The sequence below is a fragment of the Anabas testudineus genome, chromosome 4 (genome assembly GCF_900324465.2).
Source record: "Anabas testudineus chromosome 4, fAnaTes1.2, whole genome shotgun sequence".
Taxonomy (NCBI): domain Eukaryota; kingdom Metazoa; phylum Chordata; class Actinopteri; order Anabantiformes; family Anabantidae; genus Anabas; species Anabas testudineus.
Genome location: NC_046613.1, coordinates 12184746 through 12212527, shown reverse-complemented (window position 1 = coordinate 12212527; position 27782 = coordinate 12184746). Strand labels below are relative to the sequence as shown.

General features: G+C 38.3%; 1 protein-coding gene and 1 long non-coding RNA gene across 3 annotated transcripts in view; one reads left to right on the top strand and one right to left on the bottom strand.

The window, feature by feature from the left end:
• Nucleotides 1-27782, top strand: part of agbl4 (ATP/GTP binding protein-like 4) — a 260506-nt gene that overhangs the window by 124419 nt on the left and 108305 nt on the right. For both annotated transcript variants that reach the window (XM_026346306.1, XM_026346305.1), the window contains exon 5: nt 24904-25120. In XM_026346306.1, coding sequence (XP_026202091.1) covers nt 24904-25120 — 217 coding nt within the window. The remainder of the gene's footprint in view (nt 1-24903; nt 25121-27782) is intronic.
• Nucleotides 3432-5643, bottom strand: LOC113152839. The gene is made up of 4 exons (XR_003297922.1): nt 5582-5643; nt 5224-5280; nt 5078-5138; nt 3432-3818 (listed from the first exon to the last, which is right to left on the bottom strand). It is a non-coding gene; the product is annotated as an uncharacterized LOC113152839 (long non-coding RNA).

The window sequence follows — 27782 nt, the reverse complement described above, 5'->3', positions numbered from 1 at the left end:
TAGAATTGCTTTTTTTATGTTCATTAAAGGACGAATGATCTTACTCCCATATGGGCCAGTGCTGAACATTACTAGATTACTACACTGCTCGTCCACTGCTGGGACAGCTGCACAATATCTTCTCCAGCACATCCCAAAGATTCTCTATGGAGTTCAGATCTGGACTCTATGATGGCCAATCCATGTGTGAAAATGATGTGTCATGCTTCCTGAACCACTCTTTCACAATGTGAGCTCGATGAAGAAAAGATTGATTGATAGAATAACCTGGTCATTCAGTATATTCAGACCGTCAGCTGACCTCATTCTTTAACATTATATACGTCTTTTAGGCCTTGGGCTGTGTCTTTCTGCCCGATTTCTTCTTTAAGTCAGTTGTTCAAGTTTGTCTGTCTTGGCTGCAACTTTTCCAGCTACATGATTGATTCGTGCAGCGCTATTCTTATTATTATTGGCTTATTGTATCAAAACATGGATGGAATGGGTTTTATCGAAGTTATATTAACCATGTCTAAAAGTTCTATCAGGGGGAAGTTATTTTGCGATATCTTAATTGTTTTATTGCAAAGACCTTTAGCATTTTCCAGTCACAATTACAACTAGAATTTAAACTATTTTCTATATGCCATGTATTTTTGAGATGTTCTTAAACTTGGCCCTGTCTTCTGGTAGCAGCTTTTGTTTTAGTTCTGTGCAGAATCTTTAGATTTAGCTTTAAACCATGGTAGTGGCCACAACAAACAGAAAGCCCCCACCATTACAACTGATTCAGTCCTATGTGTTTCTAATACAATAATTCTAAATGACGATATGCACTCTCCTGTTTTTGCAGGATATTTAACATGTGATGGAGCATCCTGAAGATAATTCTTTTGCAGTGTCACAGCCTTTAAATAGGGCCTGCTGAAGGCCCAGGTTGGGCATGCTGTTGTGATGCTGCAGTCGACACAAGCTCTAGTCTCTCTCTGTAAGTATCTCGCAACTGCATCAGCAACGCAGAGAAATGACTCTGCACTGTCAAATAGAGAGCAGAGTGAATCACAATAGGCAGACAGGCAGCAGAGTTCAGTATACTGTATGCTGCAGTGGAAATAGGCCATAATGGACGTTCTTGGTGATGAGTCTGACACATAGTTACTATGCAAGATAAAACGAAGGCTCAGAAGGCACACTTCCACTGTGTTCTAAGAGGAAATCTAAGTGCATGATGCCAATCATAAACAGCATCTGCCCACATTGAAATTCACAGAAACCATAAAGAATAATAGCTTCTTTGCAATGTAGATTTTCTAACGGCATCATCCATGTGGAGCACAGGCAGGCTTTGTTGAGACAGAACATAGCCTTTGTCATTCACACATGACATTAGACACAGCTGGAAAACTGACAGCAAGCTAATTATGTATAAAATCCTCCAGGTCATTAACATCCACACAGAAAGGACTTTTGTGTTCCCTTCAAAATACAAACACTTGTCCTCATTCTGCCTGGCACCGTGGTAAACATATCATTAATAAATAATAAAGTGTAGAGAGACGTATTGTCCGCCTCACACGTCGTTTCAGTGAGGAGAACTACACCCACATGATTGCTACTTGTGTCTGGCAGAAGGAAGGAGGAAAATTCTGAAATGTTCCCCAGAGAGGCACTGTTTCTTTTAGAGACTCAGTCTGCACTTCAACACCGAGGCATTCCACCAATCTGATCCCAATTTTCACTTAGTTATACATATATGTATACTCATTTACATTTTTCATTTTTATTTGACAACACCACATAAATGTTTTTAAATGGAAACATTATATTTGGTTACCTAAGAATGGTGACCAAGCTATGTATTTGATGGGTCATTTTGCAAACTATTCAAGGTAACTCCATTACCTGATATGTAATTTTTCCTTCTGCAATTTGTTGTTTCTTATTATCCAAAGTATCAGTAGTTCAGTTAATAAACTGCTGATATTAGCAATAAATGTGGTCTGTTTCCGCCACAGGAACTTCTCCTGAAGCAGAAACATTTTACCAGTTTATTCAGCTTTGGTTAACTAGTTCTTACCACTTCTGCTAACCAATTTCACGGAGGAAATCCTGGTGATAGATTAGGCTTGACAAGAAACTGCAAATCAACCTGCTAGTTTTGCAGCATTGCTGCTCCCCCTCACAGCAGCTCTACAATGTAGCAGAGTGATGCAAGGCGTAAAAAACAGTTTATGAATGTAAAAACATACAAAAAACACATGTCCATGCTATTTCGCTTATCATTAGCTAATTCAGACACTCGCTGTGGCAGTATACAAAACATTCAGCTAGTAGTCTCTCATGGTTAGACAGTGCAAATGCTGCATTTACTGGTTCACATGACAAAACCTCTGATACCAGATCTTGTCAGCTGCCACTACTGAACATTAAATCCATGAGTAAGTTATTGGTTAACTCTGTGGCTGATGTTTGGATGGAGCCAAAGACTGTGAGACTTTCATAGCTCCATAAAATTCAGTAGAGGGACAGATCGTGACTCTGGAAAATAGTGACATAGCAGTTAGAGAAGTTGTTTTATTTCATTCATATCAAAAAGATTGGACTGGGCTTGGTATCAGCCTAATATTACCAAATATTACATTTTAATCTGTATCAAGAAAACAGTGAATTTGCCACACCTCCTCAGTATACATTGTATTGTGATCACAATTCTTTAATAGGCAATTTAAGCATTCTTTATCAAAGAAATATTGTTTATCTCATTAATTAATTTAAATTATCTTTTTGATGCTCACAAACACAGTATTGGTCAGGCTGATGTGTTGAAAGCACTTTCTGCAATTCCAGACATACAAGACAGAGTCTGAGAAAGCATCATACATGTTGTCAGTTGGTGTCCTCCTCTCTCCCAGATGCTCCTCTATTCACCACATGACTTGGATCTGTGGCTAGCTACTCAGACACACACACACACACACACACACACACACACCACACACACACACATACATGTCTTTACTTCTCTGTGAGGACCACGATCCTTAGTTCTTTGTGAGGGCCACCACTTCCACTATAGCTACAATGGTGGCCATTCAAAGCTATCACTAGAGGGGAGTAAAGAGCTAGAAAGTCACTTCAAATGTAAGAAAACTCAAAGTAAAAAAATCTTTTTCTTGTGTAGTTGTGTGGACCAGCCCTTGTTGCTAGGCAGATTAGGTGACAAACGTTCTTTTCCATTTAGTCCTATTTAAAAGTCTCTTGCCCACTGTCACTAGAGATATGACAGGAGGAGCCAACAATGCAACCATGTCTTTTTAAATATCAGTCTTGATGATATTTCTTATTCCAAAATGACTTTATTTTAACAACACATTAATCAGCTTAATTACAAAACTGATCTTTGAACAATTTTCCACTGTAGTCTATATTGTTTTAGGTAACATGCATGCAAGTTCACCAGTTATGCTTAATCTGATCATGCAATGCTCCGTTTCAGGCTCACCAGTCCTGCTGACACAACACTAAGTCTAAACAATCCTTAACAAAGTCCACTAATCCACAAATTCTAACATACTAATTATGGTCACTCCAACAAGTATTTCAAAAACAAACAAAACCAACATGTAACAACTACTTGGTGTATCTTTGGTGTAATTGGTGCATCTTTCCAACTGTGACTGTGAAGTAGTGTGCTCTGAGACAACTCTTTACCAACATCTCTTTGTGATGTGAGTGATATACTGCCCCAGCTGTTGCCAAACTGCTGCTTTTTCTGCTGAACTTCAAGGTCTGCGATGACATCCGTTTTGTCTTGAGGTCGAGAGGTTGTAGCTCCACAGCTAAAACAGAAATCACAAATGTGACAAAGATTATCTAACTTTACAGTTAGAGCCAATACTATATTTGTTTCTGTATGCCAATCATAAGAATTTTTTGGCCAATACCATGAATAAATACATAGACAGTTATTTACCACATTGATCCAAAAGCATATACCATTTTAATTTTGCTAAGCAATATTTGCAGCTGCTTTGCAATATTGCATCCAACAGAAGATAAGATACCTGTACCTGCAATTTTCCTGTGCAACCAAACTACAACTGCAAATTTGTCTTGTAGGAAACATATGAGACTGCTAGGCTATATAATAATGCAAGATAATTTGTGAATTGCATATAAAATATAATAATATATAACATATAGAATGTGAGAACTAACAAATCCGTTCGGAGAATGACGGCACCTGCACATGCAGGACCCCTATACCTGAGAGTCTAAAAGTTGTTCAGATATCTACAGATTTTGTCCAATATTGGACAAAATATGGATATTTTAATACTGAAAATCTGATCAGCTCCCCCCTACTTATTAATTGATACATAATGTAATGTTTTAAGTCATCTTAAAATACAGCTGATCACCTGTATTCCCAAAGTATTAAACTACTAATTCACAGCAACTGTAATTCATAGTCATTCAGACTCTGAATACTGCCTACACACATCGAAAAAATTGTTGGTAACCCTCGGTTAATAAAGGAAAAACCCACAATGGTCCTCCTCGGTTTTCTTGTATTATGTCCACTGTGGCTTAATCAGTTACTGATGGTGTGATCTGACTCCGATGTATCCTGACCTTGGAAGTTGTTCTGGGTTCTTTACCATTTATACTTCCTGTCTACTTAATTTGTCATCAATTTTCCTCTTATGGCCACGTCCTATGAGGTTGGCTATAGTCCCATGGACCTTAAACTTCTAAATAATAAAATAAATAATAAACTGTAGTCACAGGAACATCAAGCTGCTTGGAGATAGTTTTACAGCACGTTTGTCTACGTTTTTCTCTCTAATCACAAACAACTGAGGTACAGGAATACCACAATTACTGTCCAGGCCAGTTTCATTAGTTTTTTGTTTTGTCTTTGTTAAACGTAAACTTGAACCACTGCTCAAAATCTATGTCTGATTTTCATTAATTAATTTTTGGTAAATCTTGATTTATTATTATTTTTGTCAGTTTTAAGTTATTTCAGTGACCTTTGTGAGCTTTTTTTCCAGTAACAGAGCGGTACCAACATTTTTGTCCATTATTGCATTACCTGTTATCTCTGTTTCTTTAATCATCTCTGTTGGTCACCTCAGCCAAAACTTCTGGTCCTTCTACAACAAAAGAACATAACAAAAACTTATACACAAAAATATAATAATATTTAACCTTAAAGAGCTCCTTAAGTTATTTTCCTACCATCTGAATCTTGAGCTGGCTCAAAGTTCTTCTTTAGGCACTTTTTTTTGAAAGACCCTACAAGAGACAAAAATAACATACACCTTAATAAAAAGCTTGACTGAATACTAAACATTTACATTTAGCAGACACTTTTATCCAAAGCCACTTACAAGTAGGGTACAAGGATAGACAGGGTAAGCATGAGGAGGTCTTGCCTAAGGACCCCTACTGGTAGTAGGCCACGGCTGGGATTTGAACCCAGTCTCCCACATGGGAGGTGGTGATGTTACCACTACACTAAACAAGCCACATTACATTTGCTGTAATGCATAGGAGCAAGAGGAACTAGAAGCAAGCGGACAGAAAAGAAACTTACTTGTTTTCTCCATCTTTTTTAGCTTCTTGGTTGATCGTGGAGTTGAGGTTCTCTGACTCAAATGTCTGCTTCTTCTACAGCAAAGACAATGTAATCTTAGCATATACAGACAGATGCTTTTAATATTTAATCTCACAGTGTCTCTATAAACTAAGAAAACTACTCATACATCTGATCTTGAGCTGGCTCTTTGACCTCTTTCCTGTGGAGAGAAGAAAACCAACAACAGACAATATCATTATCAGGATATGTTACAATATATGAGGTTACCAAATTACAAAATAAAGATATGAAGTCCTTGGTAACCAAATGGTCACAGCAAAACCACATAACCCACTGTCCGTAGTTTGAGTCTAACTGAAGATCTTGGCTACACAGTCCTACAGTCAGCTTTGATTAGCACGTTCATATCACAGCAACTACCACCATACAAGTGGCAGATGAGAGGCTTAAAATATTGTTTTTCTCTGTGTTTATGCTTGTTTAACTCACTCAAAACTATGACTAATTACTCTTATTAGGTTTTCGCTCACAAACATTTTCTTTCATTTACTGTAACATAGTTGTGAACACAAATACACTAGTAACAAGTAATAGGTTTTACTTTTTTTTAATGCAATCTAATGTTTTTCTCTGCCGACTGTTGTCCACTCTTAGTGTAGAATAGTGGAGCCCCACCCTTTATCAGACACCAAGCAAAGACAAGCAGAGAAAAGAGGCAGCAGCATGTTTTGGATTATACTAATCTCTTTTACCTTGTCAAAAACAGATATAATGCACTTTAAAAACTGAGACACATAGCTAGGAACTCCATCATTAACTTTCACATTTATAAGATATAATGTTCACTTTTTATATGTGTCTGCATTCTAGAGCTCAGAGTATACTGACATATATTGTGGTAATTCTTGCAGTTCTCCTATGATAACCCTTGTAGCTATATTCATACCATCTGAATCTTTAGGAGACTTCAAAACTCTCTTTGGTATCTTTTCTTGGAAGACCCTAGAAGAGAAGAGAAGAGAATAAAAACACCAGGCATTAACCCATGAGAAAAAACAGGTTATATTTAAAGGTATAATGTGTAAATACACATACAGTAAAGTCTAGTTGGCTTATGAATTCTCAACATATTTATTATGATACACTACTGTATGATACCAAAACACAGTTAAACATCTTTTAAACCTCAATAATCCAGTACTGTAAATCCCTGAAATAATTGCCTCTTCTGTTTCTGTGAGTCTTCTGGTAGTTGGGATTAAACCTGTTTTATACTAGTTCATTCTACTATGACTACGAAACATGTAATTGTTGGATTTTATTAAGATGTAAGTAATTTGTTAATGAACGAAGCTTTACAAATAAAAATCTGTAAAGAGCGTTGTGGATGCTGTTGAAGGAGTAGTTTTAGAACTTTTATACCAGCACACTGAGTTCCAGTTATCAAATCTGTCCACTGATGTTGTTTTTAGTGTTTTTCTATATTAAACCATTATAACAAAACACTGGTGTTATGATACATTAAATTATTTAAAGTTATTTTTTCGAAAACCACTTAAATTGTTATTATATTTTAAGATTTAAAGATTTAAGAGCAGAGAAAGTTTTAGACGAGTTTCAGATTTTTGAAAATTGGGACTAAGGCTCCTGAGAGTGCAAAGGTGAGTAGGTCATTCCACGATCATTGAACCACTGAGGTGAAAAACTTAGCCTTGGATCTTTTAAGGTGAAGGAAGGGACCATAAGACAACGTTCGTTGGCAGTATATGTAACAGTAAGACAGCATAGGATTAGTAGAGTTATTAAATTACTTATGTTGACGTCACATGTGAAGAGAGAGTATCCTCGTCTTGGATACAACAAGCTTCTACACAATTTCTTTTTATAATATTACAACTCCCAAAGCAGGTCACTCCGACCTATGTTAACTTTCTATTGTAGCCCATTATTATTTAAGGCAGATTAAAAATAGAAGATATTATTCTCGTCACATTTAACGCACTTAATAATCAAGCCCTGTCACATCTTCAAGACCTCATAATTCCATATTTTCCAATCAAAACACTTTGTTCTCAGTGTGCAGGTTTACTTGGTTCCTAGAGTTTCCAAAATGTAAAATGGGAGGCAGACCCTTTAGCTATCAAGCGCCCCTCCTGCGGAACCAGCTCCCAGTTCAGGTTCTGGAGGCAGACACCCTCTCTACATTTAAGACTAGACCTAAAACTTTCCTTTTATGTAAAGCTTATAGTTAGAGATGGATCAGGTGATTCTGGACATTTATTTTGTTCAGCAGGGTCAGTAAAGACAAGGTGAATATCTCATCTAAAGCCCTGTAAATGTTGAAATGTCCACAAGATGTGCCCTCTTCATGTGGGACTGACATTTACATAATACAGGATTTAATCATTTCACTGATCCTGTCTTACTGTCTTCACACAACTTATCAAAACAGCAGTGTTCTTTGTTACTATGGGTTAATACAAAAAACTTAACTTGCAGACATGATCTGGACTAGAACTCAGTCTGCTGGTGTGCATGTCCTCTATTCTCCTTATTCACCATCTTTCACACCACACTTCAGCTGGTAACCATTACTCTAGACATATGTAATGCAGGACTGGACACTACAAGATTGTTACAACACAGATGGTAAAGCAAACAATTAATGTAAGATTTACCTTTTTTCACAATCCTTTTGCATTTGTTGGATGGTTGTGTAATTGAAATTTCCTGAGTAAAAATGTCTGGTTCTTCTACAACAAAATAGGATGTCACCTCAATATTTTGTACAGTTAACCACAGTGGTAGATAATGTAATGGATGAACAAAACCTCAAGTTATTTTCATACCATCTGAATCTTGCGCTGACTTGAAAATCTTCGAAGACCCTTCAAAACACTAAATATAACATCATCATGACAAGCTTGACTATAAGAACATAACTTAGTTATTTAATATGGATGTTTTTAAGTGTAATTATTAACATGGCAATTAATTTGTCAGATGGCAATTTAATGTGTGATTTTTGTCATGCAATTTACAATGCACTTTGCAAGTGGCTTAATGGCTGGTAGTTGTTAGGTTGAGTTAGCTAATAAGAGATGGCAGATGCAGGTGTGGTTCCGCCTTGATAAGAGGACTGACAGATTGCATTTTCACTTAAGTTTTGACACAGGAAAAAGTGTGGTAACAATATACTGAAAATGCATTAGGCTGTCGGTGCTGTTTTGCTGTCACCTTTGAATAAAGAGATTTTTAAGGTTTTAAGGCCTCCACCTCTGTTAACTGAGTGAGTGTTGATTGCACCAGGTTGGACACACCAAACTCCTACCACTTTAGGGAGCAGGAGGAGTTGGCCAAGGTGTGAGTATTACATCCTTCACAACCTCCCCTTCCATGGTTTCATCTAACGAGCCTTTTTCAGGCCAGCAAAATCTGAGCACAGCTGTTGCAGGCATGCATATTAATATTGCATATTCATATGAATTTAAACGGAACAGAGCAAAGCAGAGTGTGCAGAAACATTTTGAGAAAAAGCTAAATCTGAACAAGAAATCATTTAGTTTTGCACTTAAATTTAAAAATCATGTTTCTTAAGGATTTAAAGGTTGTATGCTATAGATATGGTACTTGCCTTTATCCAAAAATAATTTATAAACTTGCCTACAATAATAGAAACAGGTCTACATACCAATTCGTCTTGTGGCTTCTTTTGTCTGTCCATCACCTAAGAGCACAATTTAAAATAAACAAGCAATGTTACAAACTAACAAACAATCAGAAGTAAAGCAAACATATACTTAGTGAGTATTGTATTAGGTACATTTGTAAATTTACAGGAATTCATAATTGTGCTATTACCAATTAAGTGTTTTTGACACTGTCATAAATGTGTAAATTCAGAATTTAAGGAACACCTCCATATATAATTACCATCATAATACCATCACTATGCACTCAGTGATCAAAAGAGTTAACACCTGTACATGGCAACATGTGTAACATGAAATATTCAAAAGAAGTAATGAAGAACAAAAAGGTTTTATTTACTTAACTCCACAGCTGCCATCTAATACCTGACTATATTTGCCTTCCTAAATGCAAAGTCACCATCCTCATAAAAAATCTGCCTAGTCATTACATGTTTTTTTTTACTAATGGCAGCAAGGTCACTAAGCCACTAGAAAACCAGAGAACACTTCCACAATGTTTATAAAATTGTATATTAAATATAATTAAGAAATTGCAGTAAATATGTTTATTTGGTAGCACTGTAGTATTTCTAGTATGAATGATTTTAATAATGTACATAAAGTTTGTGGTGTGTTGACTGAACAGATCGAAGATGTTAAATGTTAGCTTGGCCTTGAGGAGCTGTAGCATTTAAATACTCCACAATTAACCTCAACCTAAACCTAAACTGTACATTTACTTATCCAGTCTGAACGCTAGGTAAAACGTTTAAAGGAATAAGAGTAAAATTAAGAAAGAATATTTTTACATATTTCTTCAACAATGTCGATTGAAACAGATATTAAAATGTTAGCTAAGCAGCACTAGGTTAGCTTTCTAGCTAGCTAAATCGAAGATTAGCATTAGCTAACCCAACACTTTTTTCTTTTACCAAAAATTGCCAAAGTTGTTTAATAAAAACTGTACATATCTTACCTCAATCAACTGCAGAGTTCTTTTATGTTCTCTGTCTTCTCCTGCTTCACCTCCTCCTCGTACCTCTCACTACACCGCTGGTGGTGCTCCCTCAGTCTCTGCAGTCTCCGTAACATGCGCTGCATGCTTCTGATGACGCATTCAGGTTCACCGGGATAGAGCAGAGCTATTTGTGTTTTTTTGTGGTAAAATGGATTTTATAAAATATCTTTCAATTTAAAATGAATTTAATCTCTCTCATTAGTAATAAGCACAAATATGACATTATAATGATAGTAATTTAAGGCAAGTTACATATTTGTCGTACTTATCTTTTCAAAAAGCCTAATATAAATTGATTTATTTGACATTTTAGTGATATTTTACATTGTCCATGCCAAAGAATTAATTAATCCCATTAAGTTAAAGTCGCTGTTTTTGAGTACAGTTTATGTCCATATGTAAATTTTACATTTAACATAAAACAGGTTCAGTGAGCGTATAAATTTCCCACGTTCCATTGAAGGCATCACAAGTTCGGAGGTGCAGGTGTTTATTTGATCACCCTGTGTCTGTCTCCCCTCCCCCACTCAGTGGCCTGATGTCCTCTCTGACCTTTAGAGACACAGTCAGTATGAAATCAGGGAAACTGAGCCCACACAACTTCTGGTGAAAGCACAATTACACGTTACCTTTCTGTACGTATTATTAAATTTAATCATTGTCATTTATAATATACATGCACTTAATATAATTTTATTTGATTTTTAATTTTTTTTTTTTTTTTTACTTTTTAACATAAAAAAAATTCTGATACTGTGGTTTTGATGTTGTTGATTTCTCCCCATTGCTGAACTAGTACATTGTAGAACAGAAAACCTGATCAAGTTCATTTGGAGAAAGATTGGTGCAGTTCAGCTTGATAACTTGTTCGCCTCCTTCCCCTCCCCCACTCTGAGTGTAGGCCACACAGCTGCTGCTCATTGTTGAAGCATTCAGGTTCATCAGAAGAGTGCAGAACTATTAGTGTTTTTCACTTCAATTTCAATTCCCTCCACCTTTTAAAATACATTTCAACCTGAAATAAAGTAGTGTCTCTCATTTAGAATAATAGAAATTAATACATTATAATAATGATGTTTTAAGGAAAGTCTACATGAATTACTTATGTATTTAAAAAGTCTAAAAGATATTGATATATTGGACTCATATTTTCTGGCATCCATGTAAAAAATCATTTAAAAATTTTGCTATACTTTTTTTTTTTTTAATACAGCTTAAGACATGTAGTAATTTACCATTTTAACAAGAAACATGTTCAGCCACAACCCAGAAATCTGCAATTCACAAGTTCTAGTAAAGGCATCATAAAAGCTGAGAGAGGTTTGGAGGTGCAGGTGTTCAGTTGAGCTCCCCTCCCCCGCTCAGTGGCTGCTGCTCTGGCTGTGAGCCTCCACACAGACACAGACCATATGGATCCAGTTAAGCAGTATCCAAACAAAACTTTTTGACAAAAGCTGAAGTTCACTTAATTGTTACATTTAAAAATATATGTATAAATAATTTATGTGCGTTAAACATCATCATCATCCATATGTTATACGAAAATGTATGTACAGTTTTTAAATTAGTGCACATATTAAATTGAGTGTAGATGCTACTAAGAATACTGTAGTTGGTATACATTTTTAAAAATGCTGGACGAGGACATGGTTACAAGAAAAGGTTTTCTGCACTTCAGCTTGATAATGTGTCTCCCCGACATAGTTTTGGCCTGTTCCTTTATGAAACAATTGTTCCCCTTCTCTTTCTCATCCTAGATATTTCAGATGCTATTTACAATCTACTATACTCACATGTATATCTGCATTCATAAGAAGTTATTAAAGATAAATATACTTATTTTACTCAATTGACAAGACAAAATTATGCATGATTGTTAATAATCCCTTTATGCTGCTGTAACATACAAGCCTAAAATGCTATGGCTTCACAGTTTTATATAGATGAAATGGTTAACTTAATTTGGTGTCAAATAGCGTTTGGAATAGCCTGAAGTGAGAGTTTCCATCCTTTGAGTGGAGTCACTGATATATTTAATGGTAGAGGTTACTTCCTGAAGGATTCCTGTCATAAAGGTCAGTTGATGATGGCATTTCTGTGGAATCTGAAGCTTCAATAGTCATTTCAACACAAAACCCCCCTCTTAAGAAAGTGTAAGAAAGTGGGCCCTTAAGGTGCCTTTGCCTATTTAGAGTGAATTTTAAACACCATATTAAAAACACTCCAGAGTTACACTACTTGGAGCAAGACTTGGTCCACTATGGCGTGCAACTCTGGAGTAAGAAGCAGTTACTGAATAAAGATAAAGTTTGTACCAGACTGGGGTCTGGTTAAGCATAATAACACGCACATAGGTAATTGGTGGTATTAAATATGACAGTTGTGTGAAGGAGGATGATAAGGACACAGGAGGTGGAGGCGTTTCTGGCACTGTGTGCAAAACATTTGAGCGGTTTTACCAATTGAAATGTAAAGCAAACAGTGTAGCAACCATACCCTTCCCACATGACACGTAGCTTGTCTACCAGCACCTGGAATAGACAGCAGCCTCCAGAGTTCAAACTCTGACAATATATGAAAGGCCACCGGTCTATAACGCGCTTCTCAGAGTGACATTTGCACAAGTTTCACAAAAATGCACTGGACATTTCAACAACACAAGTTGAGCAAATTCTGCGCAAGCATTTGTGATAATCCAGGTTATAAGCAGAATTAACAATAAACTTCGGGGCAAAACATTTGCCCTTATGTTGAGCCTTGAACTGCTCAGTGCAATAACCCTGCTTGTGATCAAGAGGGAAGCATGTGGTGTACAAAAAAATAATCCCTTCTCATTTGCAAAACCAGACCGCGTTTGTGCAAGCGTGTACTATGGAGAAAAAATGCATCAACAGTTCTGTGTTTCCCCTTGCCTGCCTGCTTAGTCCCTCACATATGGTGGCAGTGGTGGAATCAGCTGGTTGAGGATACAGGTGTTTTTTTTGTTCTCCTTCCTCCTTCTCTCCATGACTTCAACAATGTTTGGTGTTAGCCATGCAGGGTGGACGATAAACTACAAGAAGTAAAATAGAGAACAGACACTACCTCACTAACCGCCCACAGGACGTCCGCCTGCAGAACTGTGTGTATGACACAGTTAAACCACAGTGTAACAGTTACACCCACAGTGGTCTGTAGAACAGACCGTAACCCTCCTGTCATCTTCAGAAGTTCTCTGATGACTCTGTAGGATGTATTAAGGGTGGAGATGTCACAGAGTACTGGGAAGTGGTGGAAAGTTTTGTTGACTGGTGTGGACTCAACCATTTTCAACTAAACATCAATATAACAAATGAGCTGGTGACGGACTTCACGAAATCTGTCATCTCTCTCCTGGTAGTATACTTGGACAGCAGACTGGACTAAGAACTCAGCAGCATTGTACAAAAAGGTGCAGAGCCGGATGTACTTTCTGAGAAGACTCAGGTCCTTCAACGTCTGCAGCACCATGCTGAGGATGTTCTAAGAGTCTGTGGGTCCAGTGTCATCTTCTATGCTATGTTCTGCTGGGCCGCAACATGAAGGATACTAACAGGCTGAACAAACTGATCAGGAGGGCCGGCTCTGTTCTGGGGGTGCAGCTGGACCCTCTACATGTTGTAGCTGAGAGAAAAATGCTGTCCGAATCAATTAATCCTGAACAATCTCTCCCACCCTCTCCACTGTGTTGGCTGGACAGAGGAGCACGTTCAGCCAAAGACACATTAACATTAAATGCTCCAAAGAACGCCACAGGAGGTTCTTTCTACCTGTGGCCATCACCCACTCGCCCCGCTGTGAGGGCTCTAATGCTCTCTAACACTCCCTAAAGTCTGGATACCCCCCTCTAATGCTGAGATCTCCTCTGTCAGAGTGCTACCTAACACACGCCTATCACAAATAAAATTTTGACTAACAACGGAGGAAGACTGTCTAAACATCCTGCACTCCACACACTGAACAAGCTGAACAAGCTAAATATTAACCATTATAGCATGCCTGAGTTGGAGCTATGTTGTTTAGAGTTGGATTCCGCTTGTTGTTCTTTATAACAACAAGCTGATGTTCAGAAAGGATAAAACAGAGTTTAATATTCAATCTTGGCTCTAGACATGGCATCTTTCTTTTTTATGCAAAAAATGTGGTGCAAACTGTAACAGAAATAAGCACACAAATGCAGATTCATAACACAGAGGTCAAGAGATGAAGGAAGTTCACTCAAATAATAAGAACTGAGCTAGGTAAACAGTTGAGTATGTATAGGTAAGGCGAGGCGTATGGCAGGTACTTAAACTAATACACATGCAGTTCCGGGCTTGTGCTAGCGCTGGTTTAAAATAGTTTTCACTTAGCAACATTTTCAGAACCAGTAAATAGGCTAGAGAACCACCACTGAGCCACTACATCATATATGTCTGTAGTATTTCACCTGCTATATGTTTATCTCCTGACTTTGAACGCCTCCACTCTAATCTAAACACTGCTGGGTCACCACATATTCACTGCTCATTTTGATGTGACGCTAATTAGAGCAAGCTAGCTAAATAGATTTAGCTTTATTTTATCAGTCACATTGTAGTATTGTACTGTAGTACCGGTACTTGAACTACTGTAATAAATCTTTCTTTACAACAAAGCTCAGCTGATTTTGTTAATCAGCATAGTACTTTGTTTTATAGCAGCAAATAATTGGTTCTTTGCGTTTTGACAGACAAAGAATGGGCTTCTGATCAAGAAACTGGCAGAAACATAAGTGCACAGTGAGATTTGCCTTATGATGCAAACATCTGTGAGAAAGCAAATATATTGTTAGGCAAGAATCTAAAATATGGGAAGGCAAGGGCAAGGCCTGGGGGGAACACAGAACCAGGAAACTTGTGGCAGGGTCATGGCAGGTGAGAAGCGGGTATGGATGATGATGATGATGTGGCAGGTTGATGAAGACTGAGGCAATGACAAATGACATGCATTTATACGTTGTCAGTGTGCAGCTGGCTTATCAGGGCAACAAGTATTTAGGACACAGCTACTGAAAAAAATCCCAACAAGTGCTGGTTAACTGTCTGACACCACCATTTAATACTAACAGTCACACTGGAGCAGTAGACAGACCTACACTCTCCCATCCTCACTTGAATTACTTCACGCCAATGAGGGCACTTCAAAACTGAGATATTCATAATCTCAGAAACAAATGTGAAATGAAATTTTAGGATAACAGGCTCTAACTAAATGGTGGCTAAAGTTAGCCTCTCTCACACTCCAAAACAGGTCAATTTTCAGGCCAATTACAGGGTGAGACAGTCAGGAAAGTTTAGAGATATTGGGTGAAACTATTTTTATGGCTCTGGTGGATTGAGTGCTGGTTAAGTAGCATGCTTATCTAAAACAGTTATACCTTAGTTTAACTCAGCTGCTATTCAGGGTTTACAAAAGTCACAGGCGTGTCTACACACCATATGCTGCAAACTAACAGGAGAAGAAGAGACTTAAAGCACTGCTACAATGTCCAAGTAGTTTGATGAAAGCAGCAGAAGAAGGTGATCAGTTATTTGACATAACCCAACCAGTCATGTAACATTATGATTTACCATATCCCAGTCTTTCCTCAATTAGAACTTGCATTGCATTCAGTAGCATTTCTCCTCCAGCTTTTCATTATCTACATGTTGCCGCAGGAAACTGAGTTGCTGGCCATACTCATGCATGATCATGTTCTGTGTAAACGCACATTGGAGCATTTTTATGGCTATGTTTTAAAGTGCAGTGTAATTAGGCAAAGGTGTCTTAGAGAGGGGGACACCTTCTCTTTTCTTCATTTTCTCCTGTTCTGTTAGTAGCCATATTGATGAGCTGTCACTAGTCCATGTATCTTCTACTTTCTCTCTCTTTCTGCTTACAGTTCTGATAGTACCATCATTTCTAGTATTTATATAGTGTTGAAATGTCACTACTGTTTATGACAGTAGAGATACCTCATGATCATTACATCACGATCAAATAAAGCCTTCTCTAGGTCTGTTTGATGTGGTACCTCAGTGTGTATTCCCTAACAGTGACTCAGCATTTTCAGTACGCACTATATTCAATTTTAAATGATTAATTCAAATACGCTGATTGACTAACATGATGTATGAGCACAAACCAGTCTCAATCTTTTGAGTTCACCATCAAATTAATAACCTTAAAAGCCCTCACAAATTAAAAGCCCTGAATTTGGTTGTTAGTGGCATTGTACTTAAGTACTTGTATACTTACCTTCTTATTTATACTCATTTCTTTGTCCTTCCATTCATTTATGCTGTACTTATCTTCTAAATATTCAAGTTTGTGTAGTTGAAGTGATTGTACAGAGTGCCACTATTAGGTTTTTACAATATACAGTTTTTTTTTTAATGCAAATAATAGTTTCAGTTATTTCAGGGGAAATCATTCAGACATTTCTCATTAATGTTTTAACAAAAAGTATTTTTTAGCATTAATATTTTTTACAGCATACTTGTTATGTCTAGTACCAGTAGGTAGTAACTGTATAAGTATGAAGTAATAGTAAAATAAGCAGTAAATGTATGTAAAAGCTATGTTTGCCCTCTTTTTCCCCATTTAAATGTGCTCTCTGCCTCACTTTCTCATTTACTTCCTGTACAGGCCCCAGTTAAGGCAGAGGAATTTTGCGATTGGCTACTGTGGTCACATGACGACAATAGCCAATCGCAACATTTTTCTGCCTTAACCAATTGGAAAATTGCATTATTTCGCCTGCACTACTGGAGTGTGACCTGTAGTAGGAGTGCTAGAGCACTAGCTTGCACACACACATCCGACATTACTAGCTGAATGTGGACCTCTTCTGAAATTTATACAGATGCTTCAATAGGGCTAAAGGAGGCTATCCTAGCAGTTTCCTTGTGTGGACCACCCAAAATGTCCTCACAAGTAAAACTGCCCTCACAAGTAAGGTGTCCTGTCAGGGGTTGGTCTGCACAAGTATAGCAAGACAAACCCACACACACACACACACACACACACACACACACACACACACACACACAATACAGGGGCAGTGATGCTCTGGCTTGATCTCAGATCACTTGTCCTACTGTTACTGGCTTGACTCAAGACTGAGTCACACACGATGAGATCAGAGGGTATTCTCTCATCCACACACATTTTCAGTCATATATAATGCAACTTTATTTGTTGTGATACTTTAGGTTGCTAAAACAAATCATGTACCATTTAAACAGTACCAGCATGGTATAACAGCCAAAGGTGTTGCATTTTCTTGATTTTTTATACTAGAACAAGATTGGAATCTAAATTCATTATGCTATTACTAGTAGTGTATATAGAATACATAATCATACAGCTGGTACAACTCCTGTACAAACACTACCGCAGTGTGTCAAACACGTGTACATCAAATACTTTGGTAGTCCGTGCCTGTTCATTATGTATCTGTTGTCTTTGTCTGTGTATGTGCCTGGTCTCTTGGAACATTATTGTTATGACTTAGTCTGGCGCCAGTCTGTCTATTTGGTCCCCACTCTTAATCATGCACACACACATAGACACACATACACACACACACACTCATAGATAATGTGATAGGAGTATAATGTTGCACTCTGGGAAATGCTGCATCACGCAATTATAGACAGCCAATCTCTTCTCTCTCATCTCTCTCTCTCTCGCACACACACACACACACACACACTCACAAGCCCACTCCTCTACTTTCCACTCTTAGCTTACACACGAGCCCCACGACTCACCAGGGGCTTGACGCTGACATCATCATTTTATTAGTGTGTGTGTGTGTGTTTGTGTGTGTTTCATTTTTTTAAATGGTAGCTTGTGTGTATTTTCTCTGTATCCCCATTATTTCAGACAAATGTGCACCTGCCCTTTTACCCCCATAGGGGACCAGTGGCGCCACGGTGGCGAGGGCACAGTGATCATCTGCTTTCTGCTAATTGCCCTGCTGCCCCACAAGACCTAAGGGAGCAAGCTACTAACAGACCCAGCATGCTCAATCTAGTCGAGACCCCTCTGGGATATATATACGGGCCATGCTTTACTTTTTTAGTACAATTGAGTGCTTTATTGGAAGAGCCTATAGCACAGTGTCCATAGCAGCATCTTTTGTAAGAGTCCATGTAACATGTAATCTGAGAGATGACTTTAAAATTCCAGTTGGGCTTTATCTGTCATTTTCAATGGATTTTAATTAAATACTATCATTCCAAACATATAAATACGATTAAGCCAGTATGATTAACTGTTTTTATCCTTTAACATCCAAGCTACAATTTTGATATCTTCCCCTAGACTCACATTACTTTATCTGTAGTTTGCTTGTGAGAAAGAGGACCCACCTCACAGAACTATGTGGCTTTTTACCTCTCAGCTGGTCCCTGCTCATTCAAAGGTGTGGCCCTCTACTGGTCTGTCCAGGCACTGTCACACTGCCCACTACTAAACTTTGAAAACAACCAGATTATTTAATTTTAAATTGAGTTTACTTGTCTGTGCATATTGTAAAAAAGTTACGAAATTACCAAACCATATTGTGCAGTTTTGATTAAAACACCCAGAGGAGCTTCTTAAATCAGATTTCCCAAGAAGTAATCAGACAGAAGCCTTAAGATGTGAAAACACATATATACACACCGCGATTTAATGACAACAAAATTCAAATAAAGAACGAAAGAATGAAATATAATAATATATATATATTGTTTGTAGATTTTGCTAATTTCCAGTAAGTTAGTTGAGCTACTGTAAATCCTCCACTACTTTTATGTATGAGTGCCACCTCAGGAATGATAAAAGCATCCCATGCTGCTGTACATCAGAAGGAAACAGTACTAAGTCATATTTACATTGGAGAGATTTACATGATAAGAATGTCACTTGTTATTAGTGAAAATTTTTATAGTAAAAAAAAAAATCATTGCAAATTTTTTTACTAAACATTAAATTAGACGGAGAAGTGGAAGACGTTATGGGGCTAGAATAACACTAAAAAGAAATGAATTAATGGAAGACACAAAAACACAGCCAAACAGATTACTTCTATAAATACAAAAGTGTTTTGTTTAGATGAGACTCAGATTTTTATTGGAATAGCTTCACACCTTATGTCCTATAAATAGAGTCTAAACTGAGGCGAATTACTAGGTGTAATCTGAGATATACAAACTCCAAAGCCTGTGACAAATATAATTTACCAATAATATGTGATTATCATATCTAACTGAAGTCTGAAGACCACATGCCTCCAGCTGGAAGCAGTGTAACAGCCATCTGATGGAAGTGCACCTCCTGTGTTTTCATGCAGTCATCTGGGAGAGTGTCTTATTTGGTCGTGTTTCGGCCTCATCAGAGGGCTGTTTCTGACCTGAGAAGGCTGCTAACGGCCTGTTGTCTCCATGGGTGTGCAACTCTCAGCTCCCTTGTTACAGGAAAGTCCATAATTCACTAGTGTTATTCCTTCCTGCAAAACCATACTGCTGCTCGCCAGAAGACTCCACCAGCAGCGTAACCCCCAGTTATTTCATATCTTCAGCCTAAATCATAATGTGCACCTTCTCAACCCTTTGCATACACACACACTTTTGCAGAAAGTTATGATAGATGTCTGATAACTGTAAAAGCTTCCCACTGTCTCTTGTGTAAGTTAGTGCCATTCTTATGAAGGTACGTGTAGTTTAATAAATACACTGTATCACTACATACAATACACAGCAGGCTAACCAAATTACAAAGCAAGCACAGGTTGCCTAGTAACAGTGTCTCCAGAAAGCTTTGTTGCAACTTGATTTGCATCCAAAAAAGACAGATGGATGCTTCTGGAATATATATATATATATATATATATATAGGTCTAATGCGCACACACACACATGCACACACACATGTAAACTCACATTCTCACACATGAATATACATAGCCACATATTTGACAGTCCTCAGATGATTCGTTGGCTGTTTTCTGCTTGACTTAGTATGCAAAACAAGAACATGGGGCCGTGTTTTAAAAACAATGAGTCCGTCTAACATCTGGCATCATTTTAGACTGCCAAGAAATATTGCCTCTTCAATTATTGGCATAGTAACACAGAGGTAGTAAAGAAATATGTCATTCAATGTGAAATGTTTGCCAAACGGACCAACTATTTGCCTTAAATGAGCTAGTGGGGATCTGTGGAGCTTGACAGCTGCATCGGCATATTGGAAGACATTTAACCTTACTAACAGTTGACAGGATGAACATTTGACAAGCTAAAAGAGACAACAGTGAGATAGAAAATAAAAGGCAGTGGATGAGTGTGTGTGCATCCAGGCCTTGTGAGTTTTGTCCTGTATGTTTTTGCCGTTGTCTGTGAGAGTGCTCAGAGCTGCAGTGAATGGCATGTCCTCTACGCTTGATTGATCTGAAAATATAGACAAGATGTCGCTTGTATGAAAGCTACCAATTTATAAGCCTTCATCTCAAAACTTCAGAGTCATGCCGGTGCCATCAAAATCAGAGCGGGAGTTTGTAACTACCAATGGATCAGAGGTAGAGAAGCCGATGCAAGCAAAGTGACACCTCGCTAAAGGCTGCCTGCTAGCTCTATGAAACCATCTCCTTTGTCATTCTACCCGTCTCTTTTTTAAATCTCTCTCTTCTCTCTGTCTTCGCCTTGTGCCTATTGTTTCAGTCTTTCTATTGCTCTTTGCTCCACTTCTCTCTCTTTATTCTATAAAGCTGTGATGAGACGCTCTGGAAGTTAAGTTGTCCCACAGCTCATTGTCAGAGGAATGACCTTGATGTAGCTCACGTACGGTTTGAGTTTACTGCGTTGTTTCAGTCTGCAGCTCTTTGCATATTCGTGTTTGTGTGTGTGTGTGTCTGTGTTTCTCTGTCTCTGTAATCACTGAATTGTAAAACCACGTGTGAGTGCATTATCATCTGGGGGAAGCTTCTCCATTTTTTTCCTTTTCCCATGCAGTGATAATTCTGTTTGGGAGCGACGGCACTGTACCACGTCAAGAGATGGGCAGGGGAGAGGCACAGGGAGGCACCATTTAGATAAAACAAATTGCCAGCTGCCGAGCAGGAGCAGCGACCGCTTAGATAAAATCCAAAGGGACTGTGCATTAGTGTGCATGTGCTGAACATTTTGTGCATTTTTATATTTGTGTGCGTGACTGTGGTAGCTAAGAAGGTGTAGCCCCTTCCTTAGCTTGTACTTCAGGCCTTCCAGGCAGTTTCTTTCCATAGGACTTCACAGAGCTATTTTCTCTGGTCTATAACTATAATGTTTTGATGGGACAAGCCGCAGTAATTAAAATCAATAGCCAGGACTTTTCGACTCTCCGGCAAGGTCACACACTGCCCCATATGGAGAGAGAAGAGAAGGAGAAGCAGAGAGAAGTGGGATTGCATGGATGGGTAGAATCAAAAAGGAAATTATTTAAAAAGGTGAGGTGTCATCTTATTTTAATTAACCTTGGAAGGATGGTACCACAGTAATACACCAGTGTGTTTGTGTGTGACTATGTGTCTGTAGAGGTCTATTTTGTCCTAGCAAGCCAGTTTTATTCACAGTATGCATTACTTCAGACCTGTATGTTAGGAAACATATTCTCGTGTTTATGTACGACTGGAGGAAAAGGTTTTTTTTTCTTCTTAAAAATGTAAATTTTTTTCTACTTCTTTGTCCTGCTTTACAGCCTGCAAGACAAGGCTGCTCCAATAGGCAGGAAAGGTGTGGTATAGGTAGCCACAGCCTGTATTAGTATTCTGCTGAGATAGCCACATGCAGATATGTACATTTGTCTTTCTTTTCCTCTGAAGGAATAATCAGCCCTGCCTTCTTCTCCTTCTTTGTCTGAGAGAGGCCAAGCCATTTAGCTTTTTGTTTTACTTGGTGCCTGCAGGGGCATCTTCAAGTGATTGAAACTGCATGCAAGTGTGTTCACTATGTATTTTTATGCAAGTCCACTGCCAGACTTGATGTATTAGGCGTCTAAGGAAACACATAAAACTCTCATGTGTCTCCTTTCTGTCCTCCCTTTTCAGGGGTGAGTCAGACAGAGGAGTTCACTCCACCAGAGTTGGAGCAGAACAGTCTGTCCTGTTTGTTGATTATCAGGTCTGATAGCATCTTCATCTGATCTGTTGCCAGAGATGCTAGCTCACTAGCCAGCCTCGCCATCATGCAGACGTTGTGCTATTGGCCGCCGCCCTTTCCTGTATATCCCTGTATCATGCCCAGATCTGCCATCGCTGTGCTCTCTCATCTTCTCCTTATCGCCATATTCCACCTTCCTCCTAATACCCCAAACCCACCAATGACTCATCGTCCTCATCTTCTTCTACCTTTTATCCTTCTCTCTCAGAGCATGTACCAGAGCTGCTATGACAGCACTGTTGTTTCCAATGTTTGGTCTTCCTCATGTAAGAAGTCAGTGGAGTCAGTGAGTGACAGGACAAGACAAGAGAGATTTGGAGAAAGACAGGAAAATGAGAGGAGGACAAAGGAAAATAGAAAGGAGGAGGCAAACAAAATCACTTGCATGCATACAACATCCTTCTCATCACGTCTCAGTGGTGAGGGCTAAACAGGCAACAAGCAGAAGAGTAAGACAGACAAAGTGTGGGAAAAGAAAAAAAAAACATATTGAGCAAGCAGAGAGAGAAGTTCTGTGGAGTGCAGCAGTATTGTCCTGTGCTGATCAATCCACAAAGGTGTGTGGAGAAGTGAGCATTATTTAGCAGTGAATCCATCACGCAACACATAACTAGCAAGATGAAATTAAGTAACGTACACAACCACAAGACACAACGAAGATGACAATAAACACAATGAGACATACTGCATGACAGTGATACACAGATACTTCACATACTGATACACAGATTAGATGCTTACCCATTCCTCACTCCATTTAATTTCTCTAAATTGCTCACACACTTACAACTTGAGACATAATGAATAAAACATGAAAGTCATGTTCGAAGCCCATAAACTGTTTTCGCAAGAATGCAATCACATTTTCTGATTGTCACTCACACTGCAACTCTAAATTAAACATCATCTAAAAGATCACATATATTACAATAGTGTCATCGTCCTCATAATTACCCTTCCTTGTGTTGGAAAGTGCTGCCATTTAAAATGTAGAAGCTGAAAAACACAGTTGGTCACACATAACACCCAGATACACAAACTGTAATTCTGCAAGTGCACAAAAAAATGTCAAACAGAGGTCAAAATGTGAGCTATTCTGTTTTTAGAGATGGATGCATGGAGCAGTTGGATCAAATGGATGATTTCCTTTCATTCATGCCGCAAAATTGGCATTGAGGTTATTTATCTGCTGTTAAGTACTCGTATTTGCCAAAAAATTGTAATTACTGGAAATGCTGAACAACCTGGAGGATCAACAGAACTAAAGCCATTCTGAGAGCGGGTAGTAATATTTGAAATCTTTTTGGGGTTTTGGATTTGAATTATCACTCTTTCCATTGACTTGCCATTCACAGCAGTTTTTCTTTCAAGTATGGATGAGCTTCTTTGCTTTACCTTAAATAATAACCGTGGTGTTTAAAAATTCATCAATCAGATAAACGAGTCAGTGATGTTTAGTGAAACAAATAAACTCTACTTTTTTTGATTATTTAATTTAAACATGAATTAAACAAACAAACAGAAATCTTATTATTTAATCATTATACAGTAAGTTAAGTTAATTTCTCAGACATCTCATGCACATGATTAGGAGGTGATATCCACCTCTTTCCTGCGTGCTCTACTTTGCCAGCAGAGCTCAGCAGCTCTGGATGAAGGCAAACTGGCAACTTGATGCAACCTTAGTGTTAGGATTTCTAAGTTCTCTGTAACTTTTGTGTCCCTGTTTCCTTCTCTATCTTTGCACTTTCTGCACTTTTTTCCTTCTCTTCAAAAATTACGGCGCTCACTTTGTTCCCCACATCTTCAGCTGACGAGTTCTTAACTCCTCTAGACTTTATGGTTTTAAGGGTTATCTACTGCACACATTAGGCTACTGTCTGGTCCATTCCAACTATGGGATTGCAAAAACAGAATGTGGGAGCTGGGACTACTACCACAGCCTTCATCATTCATATTATTCATTTCTGCTTGACTTCATGCATTGCTCGAAGAAACTAATTTTTTTTTTTTTATCCCTTTTAAGACACATCTAAAACAAAACAAAACAAAACTACAAAATTGTTTAGAATTTGGCTGGAATCATTTATTATTTGTCCTGTCCCAGTGCTAACAACGTTAATAAAGTCTGTGGTCCAGTTGTGGAAGCATAGAATGATAGAAAGTCTTTATTTAAACACAGTGATCTAGAGACATTTGTTAAGACTCTGAGGTCTATTAAATATATTCCCTAAGAGTACAGTTTAGGTGATAAGTTTATTTAAAAACGCCACTGATGACACATTCTCTTAGTGTTAAATCAAATAAAACTGTAGTTTTCTACCATTCCCTAACATCTCCTATTCTCTCCTGCAAATAACTTTAATAAATAATTTGTCTATCATGCATTTGATTTTGCTGTTGCAGGCAGAGGCTTCCAGCTAAAAATGTGTACTACTACCGCTGCCCTGACCACCGGCGCAACTATGTCATGTCCTTTGCCTTCTGCTTTGACCGAGAGGAAGATGTTTACCAGTTTGCATACTGCTACCCCTACACCTACTCCAGACTGCAGCACTACCTGGCCAGCCTGGAGCGGAGGAACCTGCCCTACCTGCAGAGAGAACAACTGGGACTAAGCGTGGTGAGTTGGAAAGTGTGATGTGAGCAAGTGGAGAAGAAACTGTGTGTGGCTTCAGAGGTGTTTTGGCTGGAGCTCAGAAGTCGAATAGTGAACAAGATTAGGGGTTTAAGGGTTGCAAGGTGTAGTGTGTGTGTGTGATTCGCAAGTTAGGTGCGCCTGCTGGTTATAACTTCAGCCTCTCATGTTATTATTAGGATTGTTGCACTCTGAGATGACGGACCGTAAGCCCCCGGGTGTGTGTATCTGTGTGTGTGTGCATTGTTGTGTGTTTGTCTGTGTAAATGGCTCTGTGTATAATCAGCAGAGCTCTCACCTCAGCAGTAGGAGCTAGTGTATCATACACGCTGCCTCTAGTCGTGTCTGCTCTTATCAAATAATTGTGGGAGAAAAACTCATTAGAAATGCTTGAGAGATTACGACTTTTTCTTCTGTCCTCCAACATTTGTCAGGGGAAGCTTGCTGCAAGGAGGGTACCATGAAACTACAAGTATTTGTAAGGAGCACCTGACCATAAAATACCAAAAAGACCCTGCAATTTAGAAGCTGTGGCATAAGAGCACATGTCTATAAATAGACAATCTAATGACCTACAGTACAGTACAGTAATAATACAAATAAAATTGGATATTTCACATTTAAATTGTGGACATATTCCACAACTATGTCATACAGCATTCATTCAGTATTAAAAAGAACAATAGAAATATGAATCACAAGTATCAACCACTTTCTACGAGCATGCCTTTCACAGTCAGAAATGCAACCTTTCCTTTTAGTTACACTTGTTTAGGAACCGAGCATATTACTCAATGCAATTTTGCAAATTCAATATTTGCCCCTTCTTGCTGGATACAAGACCTGCAGAATGAGGCTCGCCATTGTCCTGCTGAAATTTCCCAGACATCCTGGGAAAAGATGTTTTAGCATACGTCTCTCTAAAATCCCAATATACCTACTAGGGTATATATTCAGATAATTACTAAATGTAAATATATGAATAGCTCGTGGAACAGCTCTGAATTGGTGTACAGTATGTACGCTTTGATCTGTAATCCTTACAACCTGTTGTCATTAATTAACTATTTCAAAAAACAGGATAGTCTGGTAGCATTGTGTTATAGTAAAATAAAAAAGACTTTGAACAGTTAGTTTGTCCCAACATTGCTGCTAACTAATCTTCATTCTCCACTTGTGCTACTGTTGTGTATAACTTATGTAAATACAAAGCTATACAATACTGCTGGTGCAGCACAGCATTTTGTCTTTTTTTAAGCCACATCATCTCTCTGAGCACGACAGAGGGGAACATAGAGAGGACAGACTCGGTTGGTTTGGCTCACAGAGTCAGTATTAGTATTCATAGTCATAGAGGGGTTTTATGGCCGTATCTTTCTTTTTATGTTCTTTGGGTCTGGGTGGCAGACAGCCCAGCCCCACCCTCTCATATCTCTTTCTCTGTCTTCTCCTTCTCTTGCTTTTACCCTCTCCCCTCCTCTCTACCTCATGCACATTTGCAACTGCACACACACCCACGCACAGGTCAGAGGGGAAGGGATGAGGAGAGCTTTCTGGCAACATCAAAGTTTCAAGACATATTGCTGCCATTTCCAAGACAGAGTCTTTGCAGGGACACCACAACAGCTTTAACCTTCTAATGGGTACAGTTATCTCATAAGGATGAAAATAAGAGCCAGGGCCATTTGCAGTGGCATTATTCTACCTTGCTGACTAATTTGTTTTCTGTGATATATTCCACTGAACAAAATCTCAGCTATCCAGCCTGCACAGACAGACTCAGGTGCTGTAAAAAATAATTTAAAATAATAAAAATGTTGTTTTAATTTCCACTTCCTCCTGAGGAAGGGTTTACTGATTTCTTTGGCAGGTATTTTTAATATTTTTCTTGAAGACAGATGAGCAAAAGCAGAGTGAATTGAATGGAATGTGCAAACTATATTGAAACTGAATTCACTTCATTTGAGTTGCATTGGAATATGTCAGATTAAGTGAGGCAGAGAAAGGAAAAGAAACAGGAGAGTGATGTTCTAGGATGAACAAAAAGGAAAGTCAGGAAGATTTTAATATAATTTTTAGATTAGATTTTACTTCTTTATTTTTCCCTTGAGACCTTGTAATAAAAGTGGAATTTACCTGATTTGAAAACAACATTTTACAGCAGATGGGAACTCCTCGATTCTCCCATTAACTGTCAGGTTTTTTTTCTTTCTCATTATTGGGAATGATGGCATCTAACAATCCTTAAGAGAAAGAGAAATTATGTTTGGTTACTAGTAGATCAGATGGAATTTCCTCATGTTTCACAGGCACACCTGCCAGTAAAACCTGAAAATCCCCCTCGTCTATGCACTTATACACTTTAAAACTAGATTTCTGCTATTGTTTATTAAATCCAGATAAAATATATCATTCTCATATTGGCCTTGACAATCTCAATGCACATTGTCAGTCATCTTGAACCGTAATGTAATTAAGTCAACATCTGGAGGAGTTTTTCAGGCATCTGGTTGCTCATACCAACAAATCGCAGACTATGAAAGTTGGGGTCTTATGGTTGACATGGTTGTCCAACTAACACCCATGTCGATCTCTCTGACTATAAGCAGAGAGATACTTTAATATAAGGAAGAGGGAGGCAGGTTTT